At 43.2% G+C, this 26254-nt stretch overlaps 1 protein-coding gene across 3 annotated transcripts in view; it reads right to left on the reverse strand.

Annotated features, from left to right (window-relative positions):
- Window positions 1–18345: 18345 nt before the first annotated feature.
- Window positions 18346–26254, reverse strand: part of LOC106606032 (carboxypeptidase Q) — a 28886-nt gene continuing 20977 nt past the window's right edge. For 2 of the 3 annotated variants that reach the window (XM_014202104.2, XM_045719112.1), the window contains exons 5-8: window positions 25136–25274; window positions 23147–23238; window positions 21262–21463; window positions 18346–18885 (exon numbers count right to left, since the gene is read on the reverse strand). In XM_014202104.2, the coding sequence (XP_014057579.1) occupies window positions 18725–18885; window positions 21262–21463; window positions 23147–23238; window positions 25136–25274 (594 nt within the window). In that variant the 3' untranslated portion in view covers window positions 18346–18724. The remainder of the gene's footprint in view (window positions 18886–21261; window positions 21464–23146; window positions 23239–25135; window positions 25275–26254) is intronic. The other variant, XM_045719113.1, reaches the window with a different exon arrangement.

Below are 26254 nucleotides of genomic sequence, written 5' to 3' on the forward strand. Positions count from 1 at the left end.
TGAAACATTTTCCTAGACCCCTGCTAGACTTCAGGACTGAAGAGGAGGTGTAGGAACAATCTAAAGACTCCTGCTAGACTTCAGGACTGAAGAGGAGGTGTAGGAATCAATCTAAAGACTCCTGCTAGACTTCAGAACTGAAGAGGAGGTGTAGGAATCAAACTAAAGACTCCTGCTAGACTTCAGGACTGAAGAGGAGGTGTAGGAATCAATCTAAAGACTCCTGCTAGACTTCAGGACTGAAGAGGTGTAGGAACTAATCTAAAGACTCCTGCTAGACTTCAGGACTGAAGAGGAGGTGTAGGAATCAATCTAAAGACTCCTGCTAGACTTCAGGACTGAAGAGGAGGTGTAGGAATCAATCTAAAGACTCCTGCTAGACTTCAGGACTGAAGAGGAGGTGTAGGAATCAGTCTAAAGACTCCTGCTAGACTTCAGGACTGAAGAGGAGGTGTAGGAATCAAACTAAAGACTCCTGCTAGACTTCAGGACTGAAGAGGAGGTGTAGGAATCAAACTAAAGCCTCCTGCTAGACTTCAGGACTGAAGAGGAGGTGTAGGAATCAATCTAAAGACTCCTGCTAGACTTCAGGACTGAAGAGGAGGTGTAGGAATCAGTCTAAAGACTCCTGCTAGACTTCAGGACTGAAGAGGAGGTGTAGGAATCAAACTAAAGACTCCTGCTAGACTTCAGGACTGAAGAGGAGGTGTAGGAATCAAACTAAAGCCTCCTGCTAGACTTCAGGACTGAAGAGGAGGTGTAGGAATCAAACTAAAGCCTCCTGCTAGACTTCAGGACTGAAGAGGAGGTGTAGGAATCAATCTTAAGACTCCTGCTAGACTTCAGGACTGAAGAGGAGGTGTAGGAATCAAACTAAAGACTCCTGCTAGACTTCAGGACTAAAGAGGAGGTGTAGGAATCAATCTAAAGACTCCTGCTAGACTTCAGGACTGAAGAGGAGGTGTAGGAATCAAACTAAAGACTCCTGCTAGACTTCAGGACTGAAGAGGAGGTGTAGGAATCAATCTAAAGACTCCTGCTAGACTTCAGGACTAAATAGGAGGTGTAGGAATCAATCTAAAGACTCCTGCTAGACTTCAGGACTGAAGAGGAGGTGTAGGAATCAAACTAAAAACTCCTGCTAGACTTCAGGACTGAAAAGGAGGTGTAGGAATCAATCTAAAGACTCCTGCTAGACTTCATTACTGAAAAGGAGGTGTAGGAATCAATCTAAAGACTCCTGCTAGACTTCAGGACTGAAGAGGGGGTGTAGAAGGATGGAGCAGAAGCTGACTTTTTCTATGTCCTCATTCTAGTGACCATGCTGGGGTTGTTGTCAGAAAGCTGCTCTTTCACCCATTTGGCTCATAGACCCTGCTATGCTCCTTACTCTCCTGCCACAGACAGCCACAGTGGAGTCTCAGAGAGGCTCGGCTCTTTCCTCCTCAACGTTTTAGTTCTAGAATGAAACCCTGTGTCACTGAGTGGTATGTGCCAAAGCCAAACTTGGAACTGGACTCCAAGTTCACACTTTAAATGACTCCAGTGTATAAATACAGTACACACATTTGTCTAGAGACCGATAGTGCTGTTTGTTCGAAACACTTTCGAGTTAAGTGACAGTGATAATGTTCAAATCAGGACATTGGTGAGGTAGGTGTTTGGCTACTGCAGGGGTAGTCAACACTGTTCCAACCAGGCACCACACTGAGCTACTTAGCTAATTGATCAGTTCAGTGATTGCCTAAATTCTACACACCTGGTTGGTTAAATCAAAAACATGAAGTGGCAGCGGCACTCCAGGACCAGGGTTGCCTACCCATGGGCTACAGCTACGGGAATCCATGGAGTAGCAATGTAGGTCTACATGAAATGATGAGAAAGGCCTCCCTGCATTGTTATTGTTACAGTAACACAGGCGTTACTAAACTATCATCAGGAGAGCAGTGACTGCAGTAACATTGTGTGAACACAGTGTGCAGACTCAGAACACACCAAACACCACCACAAATGATTCTCATGTCCTCCAGGCTTGGCAACCAGTGTGTCTCACTCTGTATAGTTTGTTTTGGAAAGGGTGTGTGTGTTTCACTTGATTGAATGAATCAGACTTTAGATTTAGCGTGAACTATTTGTGAATGAAGTCACCCTTGTTGAGAGGGTCAAATGAAGCAACAAGGAGATGGTGAGAAGTTGTTCATCCATAAAGGAAGTGTATCATTCAGAATGTAAGAACTGAAGAGCAGAAAACACTGTGATGGCTTCATATGTCCCTAGTGATGGCTTTATATGTCCCTAGTGATGGCTTCATATGTCCCTAGGGATGGCTTCATATCCCCATAGTGATGGCTTCATATGTCCCTAGTGATGGCTTCATATGTCCCTAGTGATGGCTTTATATGTCCCTAGTGATGGCTTCATATGCCCCTAGTGATTGCTTCATATCCCCCTAGTGATGGCTTCATATCCCCCTGGTGATGGCTTCATATCCCCCTAGGCTGACCAACTGAGGGAAAATTAGAGTCAATACTGTAACTGTCCACTAGATGGTGACCAATTTAGGAATGATTAGAATAAATACGGTAACTGTCCACTAGATGACGATCCAATACTTATTATATTGTAAAGACTGAAGAAGAGGAATGTTGAGCTGAGGCCTTCACAGAGAGGAGATAAAACAGTAAGATAACTCTTTACAATATATACATATACTATACTTAAAAATACAAGATTATCCTACAATAATTACAGGAAGAAAAACCTCATGAATATATATACTGAACAAAAATATAAACACAACTTGCAACAATTTTACAGTTACAGTTCATATAAGGAAATCAGTCAATTTAAATCATTTCATTAGGCCCTTATCTATGGATTTCACATGACTGGGTAGGGGCGCAGCCATGGGTGGGAATGGGAGCCAGGCCCAGCCAATCAGAATGGGCTTTATTACAGACAGAAATACTCCTCAGTTTCATCAGCTGTCCCGGTGGCTGGTCTCAGACAATCTCGCAGGATAATAAACCAGATGTGGAGATCCTGGTCTGGCGTGGTTACACGTGGTCTGCGGTTGTGAGGCCGGTTAGACGTACTGCCCAATTCTCTAAAACAACGTTGGAGGATGCTTTTGGTAGAGAAATTAACATTAAATTATCTGGCAACAGTTCTGGTGGACATTCCTGCAGTCAGCATGCCAATTGCACGCTGTCTCAAAACTTGAGACATCTGTGGCATTGTGTTGTGAGACAAAACTGCACATTTTAGAGTGGCCTTTTGTCCCCATCACAAGGTGCACCTGTGTAATGATCATGCTGTTTAATCAGCTTCTTGATATGCCACACCTGCCAGGAGGATGGATTATCTTGGGAAAGGAGAAATACTAACAGAGATGTAAAGAAATGTGTGCACAACATTTGAGAGAATTAAGCTTTTTGTGTTAATGAAATATTTCTGGGATCTTTTATTTCAGCTCATGAAACATGGGACCAACACTTTACATGTTGCATTTATATTTCTGTTCAGTATACATCTGCCCTCACAAAGTAGACCCTTCAGGCTTCAACTAATAAAAACAATGTAAAGAAAGAGAGCACTGATGAATAGTTCAATGCATAGGGGAGGAAGAAACTAGAGAGCGAGAGAGAGAGAGAGAGAGAGAGAGCGAAGAGAGACAGAGTTGAGAGAGAGGAGGAAAAAGATGAGTCAGATGCATTAACATATAAAAAGCTTCAGCTCAGGACAATCTAAAGGGATTGTATGAGATATTTGCATAAAGGAGATTAAAGCAGAATATTAAGTCAATATAGAGGCTTCCAACTGGGTACAGATGTCAATTCAACGTCTATTCCAAGTTGGTTCAACGAAATGACGTGGATACAATGTTGATTCAACCTCAGTGTGTGCCCAGTGGGTTGTATTTCTGACAGGAAAAGATCCTTATAGACCCATTGAATTGCACCATCTAGTCTTCAAGAGGCTCCTTAGTTCCTTTTAGACGCAAATCAAATAGTTTGTGAGGTGAGCATGAAAATACTTTGTCTTAAAAAATTGTATTTTGACGTTTAATGTGAAGGGGAGGTGTGGGGAGTAATGCCCAGCACAGCAAAGCACAATGCCATTTAGAAATGCCATTTACAGTGAGGGGAAAAAGTTTTTGATCCCCTGCTGATTTTGTACGTATGCTCACTGACAAAGAAATGATCAGTCTATAATTTTAATGGTAGGTTTATTTGAACAGTGAGAGACAGAATAACAACAAAAAAATCCTGAAAAACGCATGTCAAAAATGTTATAAATTGATTTGCATTTTAATGAGGGAAATAAGTATTTGACCCCCTCTCAATCAGAAAGATTTCTGGCTCCCAGGTGTCTTTTATACAGGTAATGAGCTGAGATTAGGAGCACACTCTTAAAGGGCGTTTTTCTGGATTTGTTTGTTGTTATTCTGTCTCTCACTGTTCAAATAAACCTACCATTAAAATTATAGACTGATCATTTCTTTGTTTGTGGGCAAATGTACAAAATCAGCAGGGGATCAAATACTGTATGTACACTGCTCAAAAAAATAAAGGGAACACTTAAACAATACAATGTAACTCCAAGTCAATCACACTTCTGTGAAATCAAACTGTCCACTTAGGAAGCAACACTGATTGACAATACATTTCAGATGCTGTTGTGCAAATGGAATAGACAACAGGTGGAAATTATAGGCAATTAGCAAGACACCCCCAATAAAGGAGTGGTTCTACAGGTGGTGACCACAGACCACTTCTCAGTTCCTATGCTTCCTGGCTGATGTTTTGGTCACTTTTGAATGCTGGCGGTGCTTTCACTCTAGTGGTAGCATGAGACGGAGTCTACAACCCACACAAGTGGCTCAGGTAGTGCAGATCATCCAGGATGGCACATCAATGCGAGCTGTGGCAAGAAGGTTTGCTATGTCTGTCAGTGTAGTGTCCAGAGCATGGAGGCGCTACCAGGAGACAGGCCAGTACATCAGGAGACGTGGAGGAGGCCGTAGGATGGCAACAACCCAGCAGCAGGACCGCTACCTCCGCCTTTGTGCAAGGAGGAGCAGGAGGAGTACTGCCAGAGCCCTGCAAAATGACCTCCAGCAGGCCACAAATGTGCATGTGTCTGCTCAAACGGTCAGAAACAGACTCCATGAGGGTGGTATGAGGGCCCGACGTCCACAGGTGGGGGTTGTGCTTACAGCCCAACACCGTGCAGGACGTTTGGCATTTGCCAGAGAACACCAAGATTGGCAAATTCGCCACTGGCGCCCTGTGCTCTTCACAGATGAAAGCAGGTTCACACTGAGCACATGTGACAGACGTGACAGAGTCTGGAGACGCCGTGGAGAACGTTCTGCTGCCTGCAACATCCTCCAGCATGACCGGTTTGGCGGTGGGTCAGTCATGGTGTGGGGTGGCATTTCTTTGGGGGGCCGCACAGCCCTCCATGTGCTCGCCAGAGGTAGCCTGACTGCCATTAGGTACCGAGATGAGATCCTCAGACCCCTTCTGAGACCATATGCTGGTGCGGTTGGCCCTGGGTTCCTCCTCATGCAAGACAATGCTAGACCTCATGTGGCTGGAGTGTGTCAGCAGTTCCTGCAAGAGGAAGGCATTGATGCTATGGACTGGCCCGCCCGTTCCCCAGACCTGAATCCAATTGAGCACATCTGGGACATCATGTCTCGCTCCATCCACCAACGCCACGTTGCACCACAGACTGTCCAGGAGTTGGCGGATGCTTTAGTCCAGGTCTGGGAGGAGATCCCTCAGGAGACCATCCGCCACCTCATCAGGAGCATGCCCAGGCGTTGTAGGGAGGTCATACAGGCACGTGGAGGCCACACACACTACTGAGCCTCATTTTGACTTGTTTTAAGGACATTACATCAAAGTTGGATCAGCCTGTAGTGTGGTTTTCCACTTTAATTTTGAGTGTGACTCCAAATCCAGACCTCCATGGGTTGATAAATTGGATTTCCATTGATTTATTTTTGTGTGATTTTGTTGTCAGCACATTCAACTATGTAAAGGAAAAAGTATTTAATAAGATTATTTAATTCATTCAGATCTAGGATGTGTTATTTTAGTGTTCCCTTTATTTTTTTGAGCGGTGTAGTTTGAACACAATGCTTACACAAGCAACATGGAACCTGCTGTAGCTATGTGCTCACATTGCAGAAAATAAAGCCAGGCATTTTTGAAAGTTTTGATTCCTGAGAAACAATTCTCAGCTAACTACTCAGACATTACACACTGTTCCTCTTTTTCACAAGAAAGTCCTGCACGCACACAGACACAGACGACACACACACGTTTTGTCCTTCTGTCCTCGTGGAGATCTAAAATTGATTTCCATTCACAATCCTATTTTCCCTAACCTTTAACCTAACCCTTACCTTAACCGGTAACCCTAACCCCTAACCCTAAACCTAACCCTTACATTAACCCCTGACCCTAATTCTAACCCTAACCCTAATTCTTACCCTAATAACGCTAAACCCTAAGTTTAAAATAGCCTTTATCCTCATGGGGACACGGGAAATTTCCCCACTAGCATTTCCCTTGTTTTACCTTCTAGCCATGGCAGCCAAAATAATGTTAATAATGATTAAAGTTAGTGTTAGGTAAGGGTTATGGTAAGGATAGGGGTTAAGTTTAGGGTTTAGGGTAGGAGTTAGGGTTAGGTAAGGGTTATGGTTATGGTAAGGGTAGGGGTTAAGTTTAGGGTTTAGGGTAGGGGTTAGGGTTATGTTATGGTAAGGGTAGGGGTTAGGGTTAGGTAAAGGTTGGGGTTAGGGTTAGGTAAAGGTTATGGTAAGGGTAGGGGTTAAGGTTAGGGTTTAGGGTAGGAGTTAGGGTTAGGTAAGGGTTATGGTTATGGTAAGGGTAGGGGTTAAGTTTAGGGTTAGGTAAGGGTTAGGGTTATGGTAAGGGTAGGGGTTAAGTTTAGGGTTTAGGGTAGGAGTTAGGGTTAGTTAAGGGTTATGGTAAGGGTAGGGGTTAAGGTTAGGGTTTAGGGTAGGGGTTAGGGTTATGTAAGGGTTATGGTAAGGGCAGGGGTTCAGGTTAGGGTTTAGGGTAGAGACGTCCCAAGGATTCCGGATAGCACTAACCCCAATGTAATGGGCAACTGGGCATTTTTATACATGACCCTAAGCATGATGGGATGTTAATTGCTTAATTAACTCAGGAACCACACCTGTGTGGAAGCACCTGCTTTCAATATACTTTGCTGCTTTCCCTCATTGTCTCAAGTGTTTCCTTTATGTTGGCAGTTACCTGTATATCTCTACACGGTGTATGGCTCTGCTACAAACTGGAAAATACAGAACAGCTGAACTGCACAGTAACGTCACCATATTTCATGGTTAGCTGTAGATGTTCTCTCTCCTTAATCTCTCCCTCTATTTCTCTTTTTCCCCATTTCCTTCCTGTAAATGTGATATTGGTACTTTTAACTGAGCTTGCTGGTCCTGTGCCTAGCACAGCTCCTGGGCAATAAGTGTCTCTATTGATGGCTTTCCAATCCGTCAGCTCAGGAGTCCTGATAAAGAGCAACAGCCTACTTTCAATCCAGCCAACAACACTGTCACATCTCATACAGCTACCTTCCTGACCACAGGTTTATGTCTCTGACCATGTTTCTGTGCTTGTGTCCCAAATGGCATCCTATTGGTCCATAATGGTGCCACTACACTCTTAGAAAGAAAAGTGCTATCTAGAACCTAAAAGGGTTCTTTGTCTGTCCCTAAAATAGAACCCTTTGAAGAACCCTTGTAGGTTCCAGGTAGAACCCTTTTGGATTCCATGTAGAACCCTATGTGGAAAGGGTTCTACCTGGAACCAAAAAGGGTTCTTCAAAGGGTTCTCTTTTGGGGACAGCCAAAGAACAGTTTAAGGTTCTAGATACTCTCTTAGAGGGGAAAAAGTCAAATGTAAAATAAAAAAATATATACAAAACAGTTCTTCAAAGTGGACTGGGCCCTGGTCAAAAGTAGTACACTACATAGTGAATAGGGTGCCATTTGAAACTGAGCCCATACCTTACCTCTACACTGACAACACAGGAACTAAAACCAATGGGACAATGTGTACACAATAACACAGATATTGCTCAGGACTAGATGGAGTCTTGTTTGTAGAGCACTGCATCACAGCCACACAATAGATGGGTTGCGGTACAGACGCAAACAACAAACCATGCGGTCTGTAAAAGTGTAGACGACTGGAGAGTAGCCAAAACTAAATGCATGCTTTTCAACCGATCGCTGCCCGCACCTGCCCGCCTGACTAGCATCACTGCTCTGGACGGTTCTGACTTAGAATATGTGGACAACTACAAATACCTAGGTGTCTGGTTAGACTGTAAACTCTCCTTCCAGACTCACATTAAGCATCTCCATTCCAAAATTAAATCTAGAATAGGCTTCCTATTTCGCAACAAAGCCTCCTTCACTCACGCTGCCAAACATACCCTCGTAAAACTGACTATCCTACCGATCCTTGACTTCGGCGATGTCATTTACAAAATAGCCTCCAACACTCTGCTCAGCAAATTGGATGCAGTCTATCACAGTGCCATCCGTTTTGTCACCAAAGCCCCATATACCACCCACCACTGCGACTTGTATGCTCTCGTCGGCTGGCCCTTGCTACATATTCGTCGCCAGACCCACTGACTCCAGGTCATCTGTAAGTCTTTGCTGGGTAAAGCTCTGCCTTATCTCAGGTCACTGGTCACCATAGCAACACCCACCCGTAGCACGCGCTCCAGCAGGTATATCTCACTGGTCATCCCCAAAGCCAACACTTTCTTTGGCCGCCTTTCCTTCCAGTTCTCTGCTGCTAATGACTGCAACGAATTACAAAAATCGCTGAAGTTAGAGACTTAAATCTCCCTCACTAACTTTAAGCATCAGCTATCTGAGCAGCTTACCGATCGCTGCAACTGTACACAGCCCATCTGTAAATAGCCCATCCAACTACCTACCTCATCCCCATATTGTTTTTATTTACTTTTCTGCTCTTTTGCACACCAGCATTTCTACTTGCACATCATCATCTGCACATCTATCACTCCAGTGTTCATTTGCTAAATTGTAATTACTTCGCTACTATGGCTTATTTATTGCCTTACCTCCTCACACCATTTGCACACACTGTATATAGACTTTTTCTATTGTGTTTATTGACTGTACGTTTATTTATTTCATGTGTAACTCTGTGTTGTTGTTTGTGTCGCACTGCTTTGCTTTATCTTGGCCAGGTCGCAGTTGGAAATGAGAACTTGTTCTCAACTGGCCTACTTGGTTAAATAAAGGTGATATATTTATATATATATATATATATATATATAGTTTAAATAGAGTAATATACAAATTATGTGCGTCCCAAATGGCACCATACTCCCTATATAGTGCACTACTTTTGACCAGAGCTCGAGGGCCCTGGTCTAAAGTAGTGCACTATAAAAGGGAATAGGGTGCCATTTGGGACAGATCCATTGTGTTTCTACCGTTGACAGCAGCTAACACCAGTCGTTTATAAAGCAGTCTTATCTTTGCCCGGGGACTTCTGCTCTTACTTTGTCTCAGTGCTGCTGTGGTGTTTGTTTTCCCAGAGAAGTGAAGAAGCAGTGTTTTTGCTAAACATACTGTATATTATTTCTGGGCCAACAGCACAGTAATGAGGCCAGCCTGCATCTAGCTCCCACATCATTGTGGCTTGTGAGGGTACTTGTGGGCTACATGCTGGAACTAGAATCTTGGGTAAATAAATGAAAATTCCATTATGAACATTCCATCTCAACCTCAGTCTCTCTGTTGGAAACACACAGAACCTCCACCATTTACATGATGCTATTGAATTCCAGAATGTGACCACAGATAATGTGACCACAGATAATATGACCACAGAAGCTCAATCAAGATAAATAGCATAACCCACTTCCCAAATTGAAAGGGCAATATTGTTCTGAAAAATTCTGTGTCAATTATCTGATATATGACAAATAACATATACATTGCAACCCCCCGCCGTTTGAACGAACAATGACTTTTACTGTTAAATGATCTCTATGTATTAAAGGTGTTGGCTGAGATATTTGCTACAGCTCGAGTTAAACATCACTACTAGAGCAACATCTATTTAAGAGGTCAGCGACATAACATCAGTAAACATTATCAGACAAACAATGAGCCCAGACAGACAGTAATATCATCCTTTCAGTCTTGCTCAGGGTTGCATCAGCATAGAGATCATTTTTCTTTCTATGAATTATGCAAACCCTTTCAGACAGTTTCTTCCAAGGGATGTACGTAACATATACACAGACTGAACTGGTGCTATAATTAAAAGGAAGTGACTGTTAGACATGTCTGTCTGGTCTGTTTACATTGCAGACATATCAACAAGCCCCAACATGTTATCCTAACTCTTGGTTTGTTTCATGTAAACACAAGGAAAAAAGACGTTGCCCTCATTTCATCATTATTCAGAGCCTTGAAAAGACAGTGGATAAAGAATTGTATTCATGTTCAATTATATATTGAGTTTCCTTTATCCTTTTAACATGTTCGTCTCCTGCTTAATGACCCTCGTGACAGAAAAATACATGAATTGGGGTCAATTGCATCTAAATTCCAGGCAATTTAGACATGGAGTTGCACTCAAAGGAAGCAGAAGTCCTATGTCCAATTCAACTGACAGGAATGGAATGGATCCCAGCTCTGACATCATTCCAACGGGCACAGGGAAAGTCCTCATGGATTGTTTGTTTTCTCACCCTCTCCTTGTGGGGTGGAAAATGCAACCTTTCTGAAACCACATGGCTATGCATGCCAGGGCTCAACAGGGCATCAGAGTCACACAATCTTTACCCCTGGCTCCAAGTGCCAGTTCTCCACTGAGTGTCTGTGTGTTTCCAGTGAAGGTCTGACATTGACTAATGTAGTGATTAAGAGGACAGAACTAGAACCTTTTCACAAGTAAATTTTACATCCATTCACAGCCATTCCTCATTTAATTTCCTGCTCTTGATGGTTATTTTTTCTGGTCTTCACTGAGTCGGTCTGTGGGCCTGGAGTCTGGGTCCGTTCTCTGATATCTGGCGGTGCTCAGGGGAATTAGATGCAGCTTTAGGATCTTTACCACCATCAGTCACTTCATTTCTGCAGTCCGACTGCTTTGTGCTTTCCTCTTTTGTTTTCCTTTCCTCTCTTCCTACCATGTCAAAACAGCAACGCTTTAGAGGCATTATCTGCAGGCCAGCGTCTCCTTTGTAAAGTGTTATTGTAAAACCCCCAAGTCATAACACTCTGGGGGAGGAAAGATAATCTGTCAGATGACTTCTGTAGTAGTTTTTGTGTGAGGTTCAACCTTCAAACTGACTGTTTGCTGCCTGTTCCAATACTTGTATTGTTGTGCAGTAAGTTCACTCATGTGGGACCAACTATTTCACAAAATCTGACTGGTTCTACATTTACAATGCTTTTATGACATCATTATTATTACTTTTTTCCCCCCTAATTTCAATCTTGTCTCTTTACTGCAACTCCCCGACGGGCTCGGGAGAGGTGCAGGCGGAAACATGACCCGTCTAACTGCCATCCTTAACATCTCCACTGACACTGACCTAAACATACCGGAGGTGTTTCACTGTCTGTCTGCCCAATGATAATCCTGTCTAGACAATTCCACTCATTCCGCAATCTGGTCTCCATTCCATCCAGTAGAGGACTACCCATCTACATAACAATGCATTTAGGCTCTTAGTTCAACCAGTCCCCTACATATTCTGTTCTACCAGTTAATGGAGGGTGAGATTTAACCAGTCCTCTACATATTCTGTTCTACCAGTTAATGGAGGGTGAGATTTAACCAGTCCTCTACATATTCTGTTCTACCAGTTAATGGAGGGTGAGATTTAACCAGTCCCCTACATATTCTGTTCTACCAGTTAATGGAGGGTGAGATTTAACCAGTCCTCTACATATTCTGTTCTACCAGTTAATGGAGGGTGAGATTTAACCAGTCCTCTACATATTCTGTTCTACCAGTTAATGGAGGGTGAGATTTAACCAGTCCCCTACATATTCTGTTCTACCAGTTAATGGAGGGTGAGATTTAACCAGTCCCCTACATATTCTGTTCTACCAGTTAATGGAGGGTGAGATTTAACCAGTCCTCTACATATTCTGTTCTACCAGTTAATGGAGGGTGAGATTTAACCAGTCCCCTACATATTCTGTTCTACCAGTTAATGGAGGGTGAGATTTAACCAGTCCCCTACATATTCTGTTCTACCAGTTAATGGAGGGTGAGATTTAACCAGTCCCCTACATATTCTGTTCTACCAGTTAATGGAGGGTGAGATTTAACCAGTCCTCTACATATTCTGTTCTACCAGTTAATGGAGGGTGAGATTTAACCAGTCCCCTACATATTCTGTTCTACCAGTTAATGGAGGGTGAGATTTAACCAGTCCTCTACATATTCTGTTCTACCAGTTAATGGAGGGTGAGATTTAACCAGTCCTCTACATATTCTGTTCTACCAGTTAATGGAGGGTAAGATTTAACAGGTTCTTTAAATTGGGAATAGGGTCCCCTGTGGCTCAGTTGGTAGAGCATGGTGCTTGCAATGTCAGGGTTGTGGGTTCGATTCCCACGGGGGACCAGTATGAAAAAGTATGCACTCACTACTGTAAGTTGCTATGGATAAGAGCATCTACTAACATGTACATTTGGTATGCTGTTTTCCTCATATTCTGCAGAGCCCTGAGGCTGCTTTCACTACTTGTTGATTCTCTTCAGGTGGCTTCTATCCTACGTAGCTCTATTCAGGTGGCTTCTATCCTACATAGCTCTATTCAGATGCCTTCTGTCCTATGTAGCTCTCACCAGGTACCTTCTGTCCTACGTAGCTCTATTCAGGTGCCTTCTGTCTTGCGTAGCTCTATTCAGGTGGGTTCTATCCTATGTAGCTCTATTCAGGTGCTTTCTATTCAGGTGGCTTCTATCCTATGTATCTCTCCGAGGCACATAATCTGGTGTGCAAAGGGTAAGGTATCAATATCTAAAGGCTGAAGGTTAAATAGAGACCCTGGATGAGAATAATGAAAGCTAAGCACTAGTATGTACTTGACTAGAGGCTACGTACAGTTGGACAACAATACATTTTATTGTACATTGTTTTGTTTCTGGACAGGACAGATCAATTAAATATGATAACTAATGTTCTCATAAGATTCTAACAAATCCCCCTCCAATACTTGGGAAAGAACCCACTAGATCAGGGGCTTTCCCCCACATGGCTTTATTGCTGTGATTAATCAACAGGATGATCTGAAAGCCTTAGGGTATAACAGGAGACCTAGCCCTCTACTAACTAATACGTCAGGAGGCTTCTTCACCTCCTAGCTTCCCTATTACACAACATGGAAATGCAATGTTGTATTACCCAGAAGTACACAGTGTGTCTGTGTACCAAATTGCACCTTATTCCCTATATAGTGCACTACTGTACTATATAGGGAATAGGATGCAATTTAGGAATCAACCTGTCTGTGAGTCAGTGTGTAAGTGGGTCGCCTCTGTTTTCAAAATCACTCCCTCTGGTTGACTGACAAATCCTGACATCACTGGTGGTGCTGACATGCTCTAACTGGAGTAAAAGCTTCCAGCTGCTCTCCTCTCGCTAGGTCGACTCCAAATACCTTTCCCCTGACTAGTTAGGGAGATAAGCTTCCATGCCTGAAGCATGCTCAGTGTTTACGGCAGGGGTGTCAAACTCATTTTGCCCCGGGGGCCGCATTCGGTCTTCAACGAGGTCTGGAGGGCCGCACTGAACATGTGTTATACTTCCTCATTGTCAAAATTTGCACAAAAACGTTTTTTTTTTTAAATTTCCGATGCTCCCCGACTGTCTAGCTTCCATTTGGATGATTATCAGTGAGCTGGACACAGTCAAGATACTGTATGAATGTAGTGATTATTAGTGAGCTGGACACAGTCAAGATGCTGTATATGAATGTACTGATTATCAGTGAGCTGGACACGGTCAAGATACTGTATGAATGTAGTGATTATTAGTGAGCTGGACACAGTCAAGATAGTGTATATGAATGTAGTGATTATCAGTGAGCTGGACACAGTCAAGATACTGTATGAATGTAGTGATTATTAGTGAGCTGGACACAGTCAAGATACTGTATATGAATGTAGTGATTATTAGTGAGCTGGACACAGTCAAGATGCTGTATATGAATGTACTGATTATCAGTGAGCTGGACACAGTCAAGATACTGTATGAATGTAGTGATTATTAGTGAGCTGGACACAGTCAAGATACTGTATGAATGTAGTGATTATCAGTGAGCTGAACACAGTCAAGATGCTGTATATGAATGTAGTGATTATCAGTGAGCTGGACACAGTCAAGATACTGTATGAATGTAGTGATTATCAGTGAGCTGGACACAGTCAAGATACTGTATGAATGTAGTGATTATCAGTGAGCTGGACACAGTCAAGATACTGTATGAATGTAGTGATTATCAGTGAGCTGAACACAGTCAAGATACTGTATGAATGTAGTGATTATTAGTGAGCTGGACACAGTCAAGATACTGTATATGAATGTAGTGATTATCAGTGAGCTGGACACAGTCAAGATACTGTATATGAATGTAGTGATTATCAGTGAGCTGGACACAGTCAAGATACTGTATATGAATGTAGTGATTATCAGTGAGCTGGACAGTATGAATGTAGCTCCATTATCATGTATACACATTCCATTTGGTTTTAGTCATTTTAAAGTATATTGAGTTCGTTTTTATTTTTACCCAATGCATGTTTGACACCCCTGGTTTACGTCTTTGTCGCAATCTCTGTTGCATCCCAAATGGCACCCTATTCCCTATATAGTAAACTACATAGGGAATGGGGTGCTATTTTGGACACACACTCTGTTTGGTAAAAATGTTTGCAACTGAATTAGCAGTAGCTGTATTACTCACACTGACCATAAACAGTCGTCTCTATAGATCTACATCATATACAGAGGAACGGTTCTGAAATGTCTGGCTGATGTTCAGTCAACATGGAGATTAGTTCTTCCAAGTCTTTGGTTTCCTTTGTAGAATAAGACCGATAAATGCTAGTGCTTTCATGGGGTCCTGGTCTGGTCTGGAGCTGCCAAGATGTAGTAATAACCGGAAGAGAGGAGGAGAGGAAGAGAGGAGGAGAGGAAGGGAGGAGAGTAAGAGAGGAAGAGAGGAGGAGAGGAAGAGAGGAAGAGAGGAGGAGAGGAAGAGAGGAGGAGAGGAGGAGAGGAAGAGAGGAAGAGAGGAAGAGAAGAAGAGAGGAAGAGAGGAGGAGAGGAGGAGAGGAAAGGAGGAGAGGAAGAGAGGAGGAGCTGTATGGGAGGTTGTGTTACTCTCTGAAGGGAACAAACACTGGTCTACTAGGCTGATACCACAGGATGTTCTCCACATGAGAGGAACATTATAGTGGAGAGAGACAGCAAGACGCCACCAGACAACAACGACGTCTTGATATATTGCATGTGTAATGGCTAGAGAAAATTCCACTGATGAGTGTTTTGAAGTTGTCATAGAAATAAGACCTATTTTGATAGAAATTAAAAAGCACAATTTGTTGTTTCACTTAGCTCACCAGTGACATCAAATGCAATGTACAAGGTATCTATAAAGAGAGTAATACTGACCATTCTGCTACCCTGTGTGGACCAATAAAATACTGACAGAGACATGTTGAGTGACCTCCGTAGTATTAAGACATCAAACTGAAGCCATATCATTTCCCCTGGGTCATAGTCTTCACTATAAGATGGTGATCTTGTAAAGTCATTTGCTGTGTCTGTAGCAGGAAGTGGTGTACCATTGAGGAATGGGAGTCCCATCACAGCTGGCTATCCTCTCCTATCTAGAACAGATCCATCAGCGGGCTCAACGTTAGGAGCACACTGTAGGGCTCTCCCAGCACGACGCCTCAAACATTCCCCATACTCATTAAAAAGTCCTATTTGATGCCTGGCGGTTATGTGACTTGAAGAGAAAAAGAGGAGAGAGAGAAGTCTGGTACCAATGCTAACCAGGCTTGGCCCAGCTGGGGACACTGACCAAAGTAAAAATGTTAACACACACCGTATACAAACAGAACTAAATAAATACATCTGTCTCCATCTCCTACATGGATTGATGGACTAAAAGGAATGAATTGCCCCCTGACATCTATAATAGTCTGGTCTGGTGAGAGGAGAGACATCTATAATAGTCTGGTCTGGTGAGAGAAGAGACATCTATAATAGTCTGGTCTGGTGAGAGGAGAGACATCTATAATAGTCTGGTCTGGTGAGAGGAGAGACATCTATAATAGTCTGGTCTGGTGAGAGGAGAGACATCTATAATAGTCTGGTCTGGTGAGAGGAGAGACATCTATAATAGTCTGGTCTGGTAAATAAATGAATTAGGCCCTAATCTATGGATTTCACATGACTGGGAATACAGATATGCAGTTGTTGGTCAGATACTTTTTTTTTTAAAGTGGATCAGAAAACCAGCCAGCATCTGGTTTGACCACCATTTGCCTCATGCAGCGCGACATCTCCTTTGCATAGAGTTGATCAGGCTGTTGATTGTGGCCTGTGGAATGTTGTCCCACTCCTCTTCAATGTCTGTGTGGAGTTGGTGGATATTGGAACACGCTGTCTGTCATACATGTCGATCCAGAGAATCCCAAATATGCTCAATGGGTGACATGTCTGGTGAGTATGTAGGCCATGGAAGAACTAGGACATTTTCTGCTTCCAGGAATTGTGTACAGATCCTTGCAACATGGGGCGGTGCATTATCATGCTGAAACGTGATGGCGGAGGATGAATTATACGACAATGGGCCTCAGGATCTCATCACAGGATCTGTGTGCATTCAAATTGCCATCGATAAAATGCATTTAAGTTCGTTGTCCATAGCTTATGCCTGCCCATACCATAACCCCACATACACAACGGGGCACTCTGTTCACAAACCGCTCGCTCACACAACACCATATACACCATCTTCCCGGTACAGTTGAAACCGGGATTCATCTGTGAAGAGCACACTTCTCCAGCGTGCCAGTGGCCATCAAAGGTGAGCATTTGCCCACCGAAGTCAGTTACTATTTATTGCCTTACCTCTCTTATCCTACCACATTTGCACATGCTGTATATAGATTTTCCACTGTATTATTGTATGTGTCAAACTACTTTGCTTTATCTTGGGCAGGTCGCAGTTGCAAATGAGAACTTGTTCTCAACTAGCCTACCTGGTTAATTAAAGGTGAAATAAAAATAAATAAAAACGACTCCGAACTGCAGTCAGGTCAAGACCGTGGGAGGGAACGAGCACGCAGATGAGCTTCCCTGAGACGGTTTCTGACAGTTTGTGCAGAAATTATTCGGTTGTGCAAACACAGTTTCATCAGCTGTCCGGGTGGCTGGTCTCAGACGATCCCGCAGGTGAAGAAGCCGGGTGTGGAGGCTCCTGGGTTGGCGTGGTTACATGTGGTCTGCGGTTGTGAGGCTGGTTGGACATTCTGCCAAAATCTCTAAGACGACAACAGAGGCAGCTTATGGTAGAGAAATAAAGATGACATTCTCTGGCAACAGCTCTGGTCGACATTCCTGCAGTCAGCATGCCAATTGCATGCTCCCTCAAAACTTGAGACATCTGTGACATTGTGTTATGTGACAAAACAGCACATTTTAGAGTGGCCTTTTATTGTCCCCAGCACAAGGTGCACCTGTGTAATGATCATGCGGTTTAATCAGCTTCTTGATATGCCATACCTGTCAGGTGGATAGATTTTCTTGGCAAAGGAGAAATGTTCACTAAAAGGGTTGTAAACAAATTTGTGCACAAATATGAGATAAGCTTTTTGTGTGTATGGTACAATTCAGGGATCTTTCATTTCAGCTCATGAAACATGGGACCAAGACTTTACATGTTTATATTTTTGTTCAGTATAGAATAGCCCAGTCTGGTGAGAAGAGGGAAGTCATAAAGATATCACCTTGTAAACCAGGTTTATCCTGTCTGTCACCAGGCCAGTCTGGCACCAGACCCCCCCCCATCACTTCCTGTGTCTAAACTTCCCAAGCACGGAAAAAACTAAGAGCCTGACCAGCACACGAATGTTGAATGTTGGTCAAGGTTAGGTTAAAGGTCAAGTTTTAGATTTGGTCTAATTGGGCTGTTTGCCAGAAAAGTCCCCCTTAGTCTCTTCCATCTATGAATGAGGCAGTCAAAATACACATGTACCATGGTCTAAGAAATGCACAGCTTTATTGGCAGATTAGATATGACAGTCAACATGAAACATGCAGTACATATGCGTTCATTATTAAAAACAAATATAGACTGCAAATATGCCAAACACTTAATTCCATTTTGTACATTGTGTGGTTTATACACACAATTCTTCTTTAGCCACTTAACCAGACTGGGGTATAATTTCACAGAGAGGTTACTGCAGGAAGCCCTTCTGGAGGACAAACAACATAAAAACATACAATCACTCAAAAAGAAATGCTCAGTTAAGCATTTTTAATGGCACCATATTCCCTATAGTGCATTCTTCTCCCAAAACTATACAGGGGATAGGGTGCCGTTTGGGATGCAGGACAGTCCTAGTGGACTACCTGGGCAGCATCTCCTCCAGGTCAGCCACTACGTAGGCCACCACCGCCCACAGGGCCGAACACAGGTTCATTTCTATGGGGCTCTGAACAGACATGGTGTCCCCGTTGGTGTGGTGGAACCAGAAGTATCTACTGTCTGCAACGTGCAGGCTGGCTCCTGGAGGACAGACAGAACGAAACCGGTAAGGAGTCACTTACATCAATGTATTAACGTTGGTTGGTTGGTTGGTTGGTTTGTGTGTCTCTGAGTCCTTGAACGTACCATTATGACTGATTAAATGTGCAGTGCATACTACTGTATTCTAACTTCTAAAGAGACAATGAGATTCTAATCAAATCACATTCTCACCATGATCACTGTTGACAAAGCTAAACCCAGAGTTCATTACAAACCCATTATGTTATGCTTTCCCATTTCTTTTGCAAGTGAATGTAAGTATGAGCAGGGGGAACCAGAGCAGTAGAAGTGCATCTGGTAGCAGTTAGCGTTTAGCTTGGCAATCCGGTCCCTGTACAGTTTCCATTTGGAAACAGCACGATGCAGCAGCCCTTCCTGACACTAACATTCCCAAGGTACTGCTAGGAAGAAATCTAATGTTCTGTTAAACATCTAGCTTTCTGTCTTGTATTCTTCCTGATAGAGAGAGACTTATGTCCTGTTAAACATCTAGCTTTCTGTCTTGTATTCTACCTGATAGAGAGACTGTTAAACATCTAGCTTTCTGTCTTGTATTCTACCTGATAGAGAGACTGTTAAACATCTAGCTTTCTGTCTTGTATTCTTCCTAACAGAGACTTATGTCCTGTTAAACATCTAGCATTCTGTCTTGTATTCTACCTGATAGAGAGACTGTTAAACATCTAGCTTTCTGTCTTGTATTCTTCCTAACAGAGACTTATGTCCTGTTAAACATCTAGCTTTCTGTCTTGTATTCTACCTGATAGACAGAGACTTATGTCCTGTTAAACATCTAGCCTTCTGTCTTGTATTCTACCTGATAGAGAGACTGTTAAACATCTAGCCTTCTGTCTTGTATTCTACCTGATAGAGAGACTGTTAAACATCTAGCCTTCTGTCTTGTATTCTTCCTGACAGAGATCCTGTTATGTCCTTTCCCCTTTATGTTGATTTGTAAGGACAATCCAGAAGTGAAATAGGGAGACAATGCTAGGAGACTGGCTCTGGTGGTACTGATGTGGGAAGCAACTGTAGTCTCAACCATGTTCCCAAATCCACTGTAACAGAGAGAAAAAGCAACAACATTTTCACTCTGGAAAAATGAAGGAATGTGTGTAGTGAAAGGTCATTGGATGGAGCTGCATTACATTTAGTGTCAATCCCAAATGACACCCTATTCCCTACATAGTGTACTACTTTTGACCAGAGACATACGGGTCCTGTTCAAAAGTAGTGCACTATATGGGGAATAGGGGGCCATTTGGGACTTTTTGCCATTTTGTGAAATGAGAGTGAGGTGTTTGGACAGCTGGTCTGGTGATTCATTTGTTTAACATTGTGGCTTGATGAACCCTCACAGTGAACAGCCCCTCTCTTGGTTACACCATTCATCCACCCAGAATAGTTACTTTTCCACTGAGATAAGGTGATGTCATTGCTGAAACAGTTCCTTTACAGTAGAAGGCTGATCTGTTAGAACAAGTCTTTATACAGGTGTGGTTACACTGTGTCTGGGTAAGGCTGAGGACAGTCAAAGACTCGTCTATTAGCTGGACTGATCAACATTAGATTACTGTAGAGGTCTGGGCCTGTTTCGCTCATAATGAATACAATTATATGGATGGGACGGTGAGGGACCTGATCCTAGATCAGCACATCTAGCCTACTCTGAGACACGTTATGAATTCTAAAACATCCTCTCCCGGTTCCTAATGAGCTTCATTGTTTATCTCCACATCAGCTTTAAGGGATCACAAAACAACTGTGTTAGAGTTAACACATTTTTGATTCTCCCTCTCTCCCTCTCTCCCTCTCTCCCTCCCTCCCTCCCCAAATACGGTAGTGGGGATGTGTTTCATAATACACTTCCTCTTCCCTGTCATACCAAATGATTTGGTTGCCTACATACTGTAGCAACGCTAGTTATTTTTAAATCGGAGTACAGGGCATATTTCACTTCTATATAAACGTTATTTGAGAAACTGATCAATTCCACAAAAATGACCACAGAGACAATGTGGAACTGAATGTTCAATTGGTCTAGAAATAATGTGATACTTCCTCTTTAAAAAGGTCAGAAACACTTCTGCAGAAGGGGAACATGGCTTGTTAATTTGACAAAGGTCACAGAGACACAGGTGGAACAAGAGTCAAGTAGACTACGAGGAAGCCTCCTCAGCTTATCTCCCAGACAGACACAAATAAAAAAGGTAGTCTACACACCTGGCTCCTACTGACTCAGACAGACAACAGAAGAGTCTACACACCTGGCTCCTACTGACTCAGACAGACAACAGAAGAGTCTACACACCTGGCTCCTACTGACTCAGACAGACAACAGAAGAGTCTACACACCTGGCACGCCGGCATCCATCCACATCTCTATATCAATTCCCTCTCCGTGTTCCTCCAGGGTGGTGGTGTTGATGGGCTTCAGTAGCTTCATCACCTCAGCCATGACAGCCCGGGCCTGGGCTGAGCCTGTGAACTGCAGCCCCAAGGGGCTGAAGGTACCCAGGTCAGACTCCATCACTAGGTTAAAGTTAGAGATGTTCACCTGGGGGACAGCAGAACAGGTATACAATCGTAAATAATCATCGATTGGATTTATATAGTGCTTTTCTAGTGCTGAAAGCGCTTTATATTGTATAACTTTTATAATTTTGCTGGACCCCAGGAAGAATAGCTGCTGCCTTGGTAGGAACTAATGGGGATCCATAATTAATACAAATATATAGTAAGGTGGGAAACTCCCCTCATCAACCACAAATGTGTAGCACTCTGGGGTGATGCATGACAACCATTTTGTGCCAAAACGCACACCACACACCCAACACACAGAGAAATACATTTGTACATTCATCTCTTCTGGCTGTTGATTTATTTGGCCAGCGTTTGAGCTAAAAAGCTTTACCAGGATGTGAGAGGAGGGGGAAAAGACCATCACCCCCCATTCAGACACTAGCGGACAAATACGCTTCTGCAAGGGAGAGCGCATAGAATGTCCCACAAAGTGGAATAGAAACATCAACTCCATGATAGTCAATGCAGTCAATGCAATCCTCTTTGATAAACATGACCGGGAACGTTTGCTGCAAAAGTCTGAATACAGGGCCAGCTGGACTGGATCTAAGACAGTGGTATTCAAAGTCGGGGGAGCGGAAACAAACATTTAAAGAACAGATTATTGTAGGGGACAATATACAAACAGTTTTCAGAAAGACAATTAGATAAATAACATTTTATTGAGTAAATGTATTTATTGGTTTCTTTTCAATTTGATAAGAGATGAAAGTGTAATGAATTGAAGGTTATTTGTTGATGTAAGAATCGAAATGTACCAATTTTTTTTATTTTGTCATAATTTTTGGGGTGGGGTCACGAGAAATTAGAGCGAAAAAAAGGGGTCCCCAGAAATTCTGGTGGAAAAAAAATGGGGTCCCTGCTGAAAAAGATTGAATACCACTGATGTAGTGCAGGCCAGGGAGAAGGTGGGCCTCTGGTCAGAGTCAGGATGTGAACCCTCTGCTCCCCTCTAACCTCTGGCCATTCTGACTGCGTTCACATTAGAAGGCACAGAAACCACCACGCTCCCAGAATGCTGCTATTCAGTTACAGTGTGGTCTCGGCTCCATTCTGACTTAAACAATCTGTGCAGTGCCCTACATCCCAGTGGCTCTCCTTCAGTAGATCTGACAACAGTTTACATTTCTGTGTACCGCTCCGAATGAAGCCAGTTTCTACCACATGTTGACTGGCAAAGAACAAGCTGATGTAGATGAAAAGCCATCAGCTATTGATAATAAAATGCTATTACTGGTACGCACACAATCTGAAGGAGACTGGAACCAACGATTGAAAATGTAAGAACGACCACATAATAGTTGTGCTGTTTCAATGGTTTGTATGACATCCTCTACCCCTCTACCCAGTGGACCCCTGTGTGTGTGTAAGAATCTAAAGCTGAGAGAACAGAGTCTTAAATCTAGCCAAAAAAGGAGCTTATAGGACATTTCTAGTCAACTCCGACCCTACGAGATCCACAGCCTGCTCATTTGCAGGTCTAAATCAGTCCCTGATTAGAGGCGAAAAATGAAACAAAGCAGTGGAACTGGCTTTCAGGTCCAGAGTTGAGATTGAGGGCTATACGATGTACTGTATGATAGGAGGATAATGGTGAGAGTGGACAAGTTAAATCGGCAGTAAAAAGCCAACAAGATGCACCATGGTAGAAAGGTACCTTGTGAAGCTGGAAGTACTGTTGCGCTCCAACCCCTCCCTGCTCCTCTGCAGACCACAGCACTGTCCGGAGGGTTCTTCTGGGACGCAGACCTGGACACACAATCACAATTCATACATGGGCCACAACCATTTCAACAAAGCAGCAATATAAAAAGATCTTTACAACAAATGGATTCCCTTTTCCTCACCAACCCTTGGGCTGTTTAATATTCCATATATTCAGCAGAACATTCCTATTCACCAGACCCTAGTCAATATTTCCTACATTCACTGCAATGATGAGCCCCATTCATAGAGAAGACTTCCAGAGACAACTTATCTGAGTCGGGTTTCAGCCTGTGTGTTATTCTAGAAGTGACCCCCACCACCCCCCGAGGCTACTACTTTATGTGGGCTACAAAGGACAGCAGGCCACTCGCTTCCTATAGAGGTTCTCTAATATAACTCTGTAGCCTACACCCTCATCTGACATCAGTGGCATGTCTGGGGTTGAGGCCCAAATGGCAACCTATTCTCTATGTAGTGCACTACTGTTGGGCCCTGGTGAACAGTACTGGACTATATAGGGAATAAGGTGCCATTTGGGACATAGCTGAACAAAGCCCAAGGGACCAATTATTGCTCCGTGGCTTCATCTTGACTAAAAGTTTCATTGATGATAGGTCCACTACTTTAATAGTGGGCAAAGTTGAGCATATTTCAGCCAAGTACTTTACTATGCATCCATCCATCCGCAAGAATGAACAATAAAGCAGCGACTGGTTATTATTGTCCAGACATTAAAATGTCTTCACATATTCAATGGGAATGACATACTTTCCATTGCAACATTAGTGGAAAAAGGAAATATTCTCTCAAGTCAACGTTAAGGCTTTCAGTCAGAGAGCACAAACAGCTCGGTGGTCTACTTTACATGTCTAATTACACTTCATGTGGAAAAAGTAATAAGTAATTAAGTCAACAATGACCAGAAAAAGAATGAAGTAAGCCATGCTAATTGCTATATTTGATGAGTCAGCAGACCGCAGTTTAAATGCATTTTCAAGTGCGCGTCACCAGGAGTGCTGATCTAGGATCAGGTCTCTCCTGTCCATGTTATCTTATTCATAGTGATGTAAAAGGCAAAACTGATTGATCGTAAATCAGCACTCCTACTCCGAGACCCTTGATACATACGGCCCCTGATCACAAAACAGCTTCAAAAGATGCCAATAGACTCGATACAAAACTCAAATCTTTTTTTGAGGCTAATGTCAATAAGAGCTTCAGAGATAGTGGATTATGTTCCAGATACATAGTCTAGATCCTAAATGGCACTCCCTTTCCTATATAGTGGACTGCTTTTGACTAGGGGCCCTGGTCAAACGTAGTTAGTATAAGTAGGGGATAGGGTGCCATTTGGGACAAAGAGGGTGTGAGCTGAGAACAGTAGGATCTCCCAGGTTCTGGTTCTGACCCAGGTCTTTAAGCAGAGACTCCCAGGTTCTGACCCAGATCTTTAGACAGAGACAGGGCCTCCCAGGTTCTGGTTCTGACCTAGGTCTTTAAGCACAGACAGGGTCTCCCAGGCTCTGGTGTTGACCCAGGTCTTTAAGCAGAGACAGGGCCTCCCAGGTTCTTACCCAGGTCTTTAAACAGAGACAGGGCTCTCCCAGGTTCTTACCCAGGTCTTTAAACAGAGACAGGGCCTCCCAGGTTCTTACCCAGGTCTTTAAGCAGAGACAGGGCCTCCCAGGTTCTTACCCAGGTCTTTAAGCAGAGACAGGGTTCTCCCAGGTTCTTACCCAGGTCTTTAAGCAGAGACAGGGTTCTCCCAGGTTCTTACCCAGGTCTTTAAACAGAGACAGGGCCTCCCAGGTTCTTACCCAGGTCTTTAAGCAGAGACAGGGCCTCCCAGGTTCTTACCCAGGTCTTTAAGCAGAGACAGGGTTCTCCCAGGTTCTTACCCAGGTCTTTAAAACAGAGACAGGGCCTCCCAGGTTCTTACCCAGGTCTTTAAGCAGAGACAGGGCCTCCCAGGAGATGAGCGCTCCACCACCATCATCCATGGCCCCCTGGCCCACATCCCAGCTGTCCAGATGACCACTGAGCAGCACCACCTGAAGGGGGGGGGACAGACAGCATACCTAGGATTAGTGATGAGAGAAAAAAAAAAAAAAAATTAGATAGTTACCGACATATTTTTTATGCTACATCGTATCGACAATATTATTTTTGCTCTAGTTGGCGGTACCTGCACCAAAAGCTATTTTTCCTTCATAGCTTGTTCTCCATCTTCTTTTTAAATAGGGAGCCAATTTGTTTTCAGCACTTTTATTTTCATGACTGATCAAAACTTGTTTTCTCATGGCTCTCTCTTGTCCCTCAGCAGCAGACATACAGTATGGTGAGCAATATGTCTGGAACATCGAATCACAATAAAATCACAGTATCGAATCGCAATACATATAGAACCGCAACACGTATCGTATTGGTACCTAAGTATGGTGATAATATCGTATCGTGAGGTCCCTGGCAATTCCCAGCCCTAGCTGAGATCACTACTAAGTTACATGGATGATCAATACAATCATTCATTATAGTGTAGGTCAGACAGAGGTTTGGTTTCAAAGCAAGAGTGATGAACCGGAAAGTCCAGGTTTCACCCTCGGTTCTCTTGGACAACAATGTACTGTAGCCAATAGCTACGGAGGGGTCAACAACCAGTAGGATCCTACTAATGATAAAATGTCAAAGGAGGATGCCAAAGGTGTTAAAACAAAAAACACCGTAGCACCACGTGAATGAGGGCTAGCAGACCTGGGCTCTGTAATACGTTACATACTGGAGATCAGTACAGTCATTATAGGCCACAGGTTTCAAAGGAAGAATGGTGAACTGGACATTCCAAGCTAAAGAATGCAATATTTCACCCGTGGCTGTCTGGTACTACAATGTAGTGTAGCTACATAGGGGTTCAACAGTCAGCATCCTACTCAGTGTGCATCCCAAATGATACTGTAGGGAATAGGGTATCTAGTGCCCTCCTTTTCCCCAGAGCTTTATGGGATATCAAATCAAATGTTATTGGTCACATACACATGTTTAGCAGATGTTATTGCGGGTG

Source organism: Salmo salar, chromosome ssa05, assembly GCF_905237065.1.
Source record: "Salmo salar chromosome ssa05, Ssal_v3.1, whole genome shotgun sequence".
NCBI classification, from domain to species: Eukaryota; Metazoa; Chordata; class Actinopteri; order Salmoniformes; family Salmonidae; genus Salmo; species Salmo salar.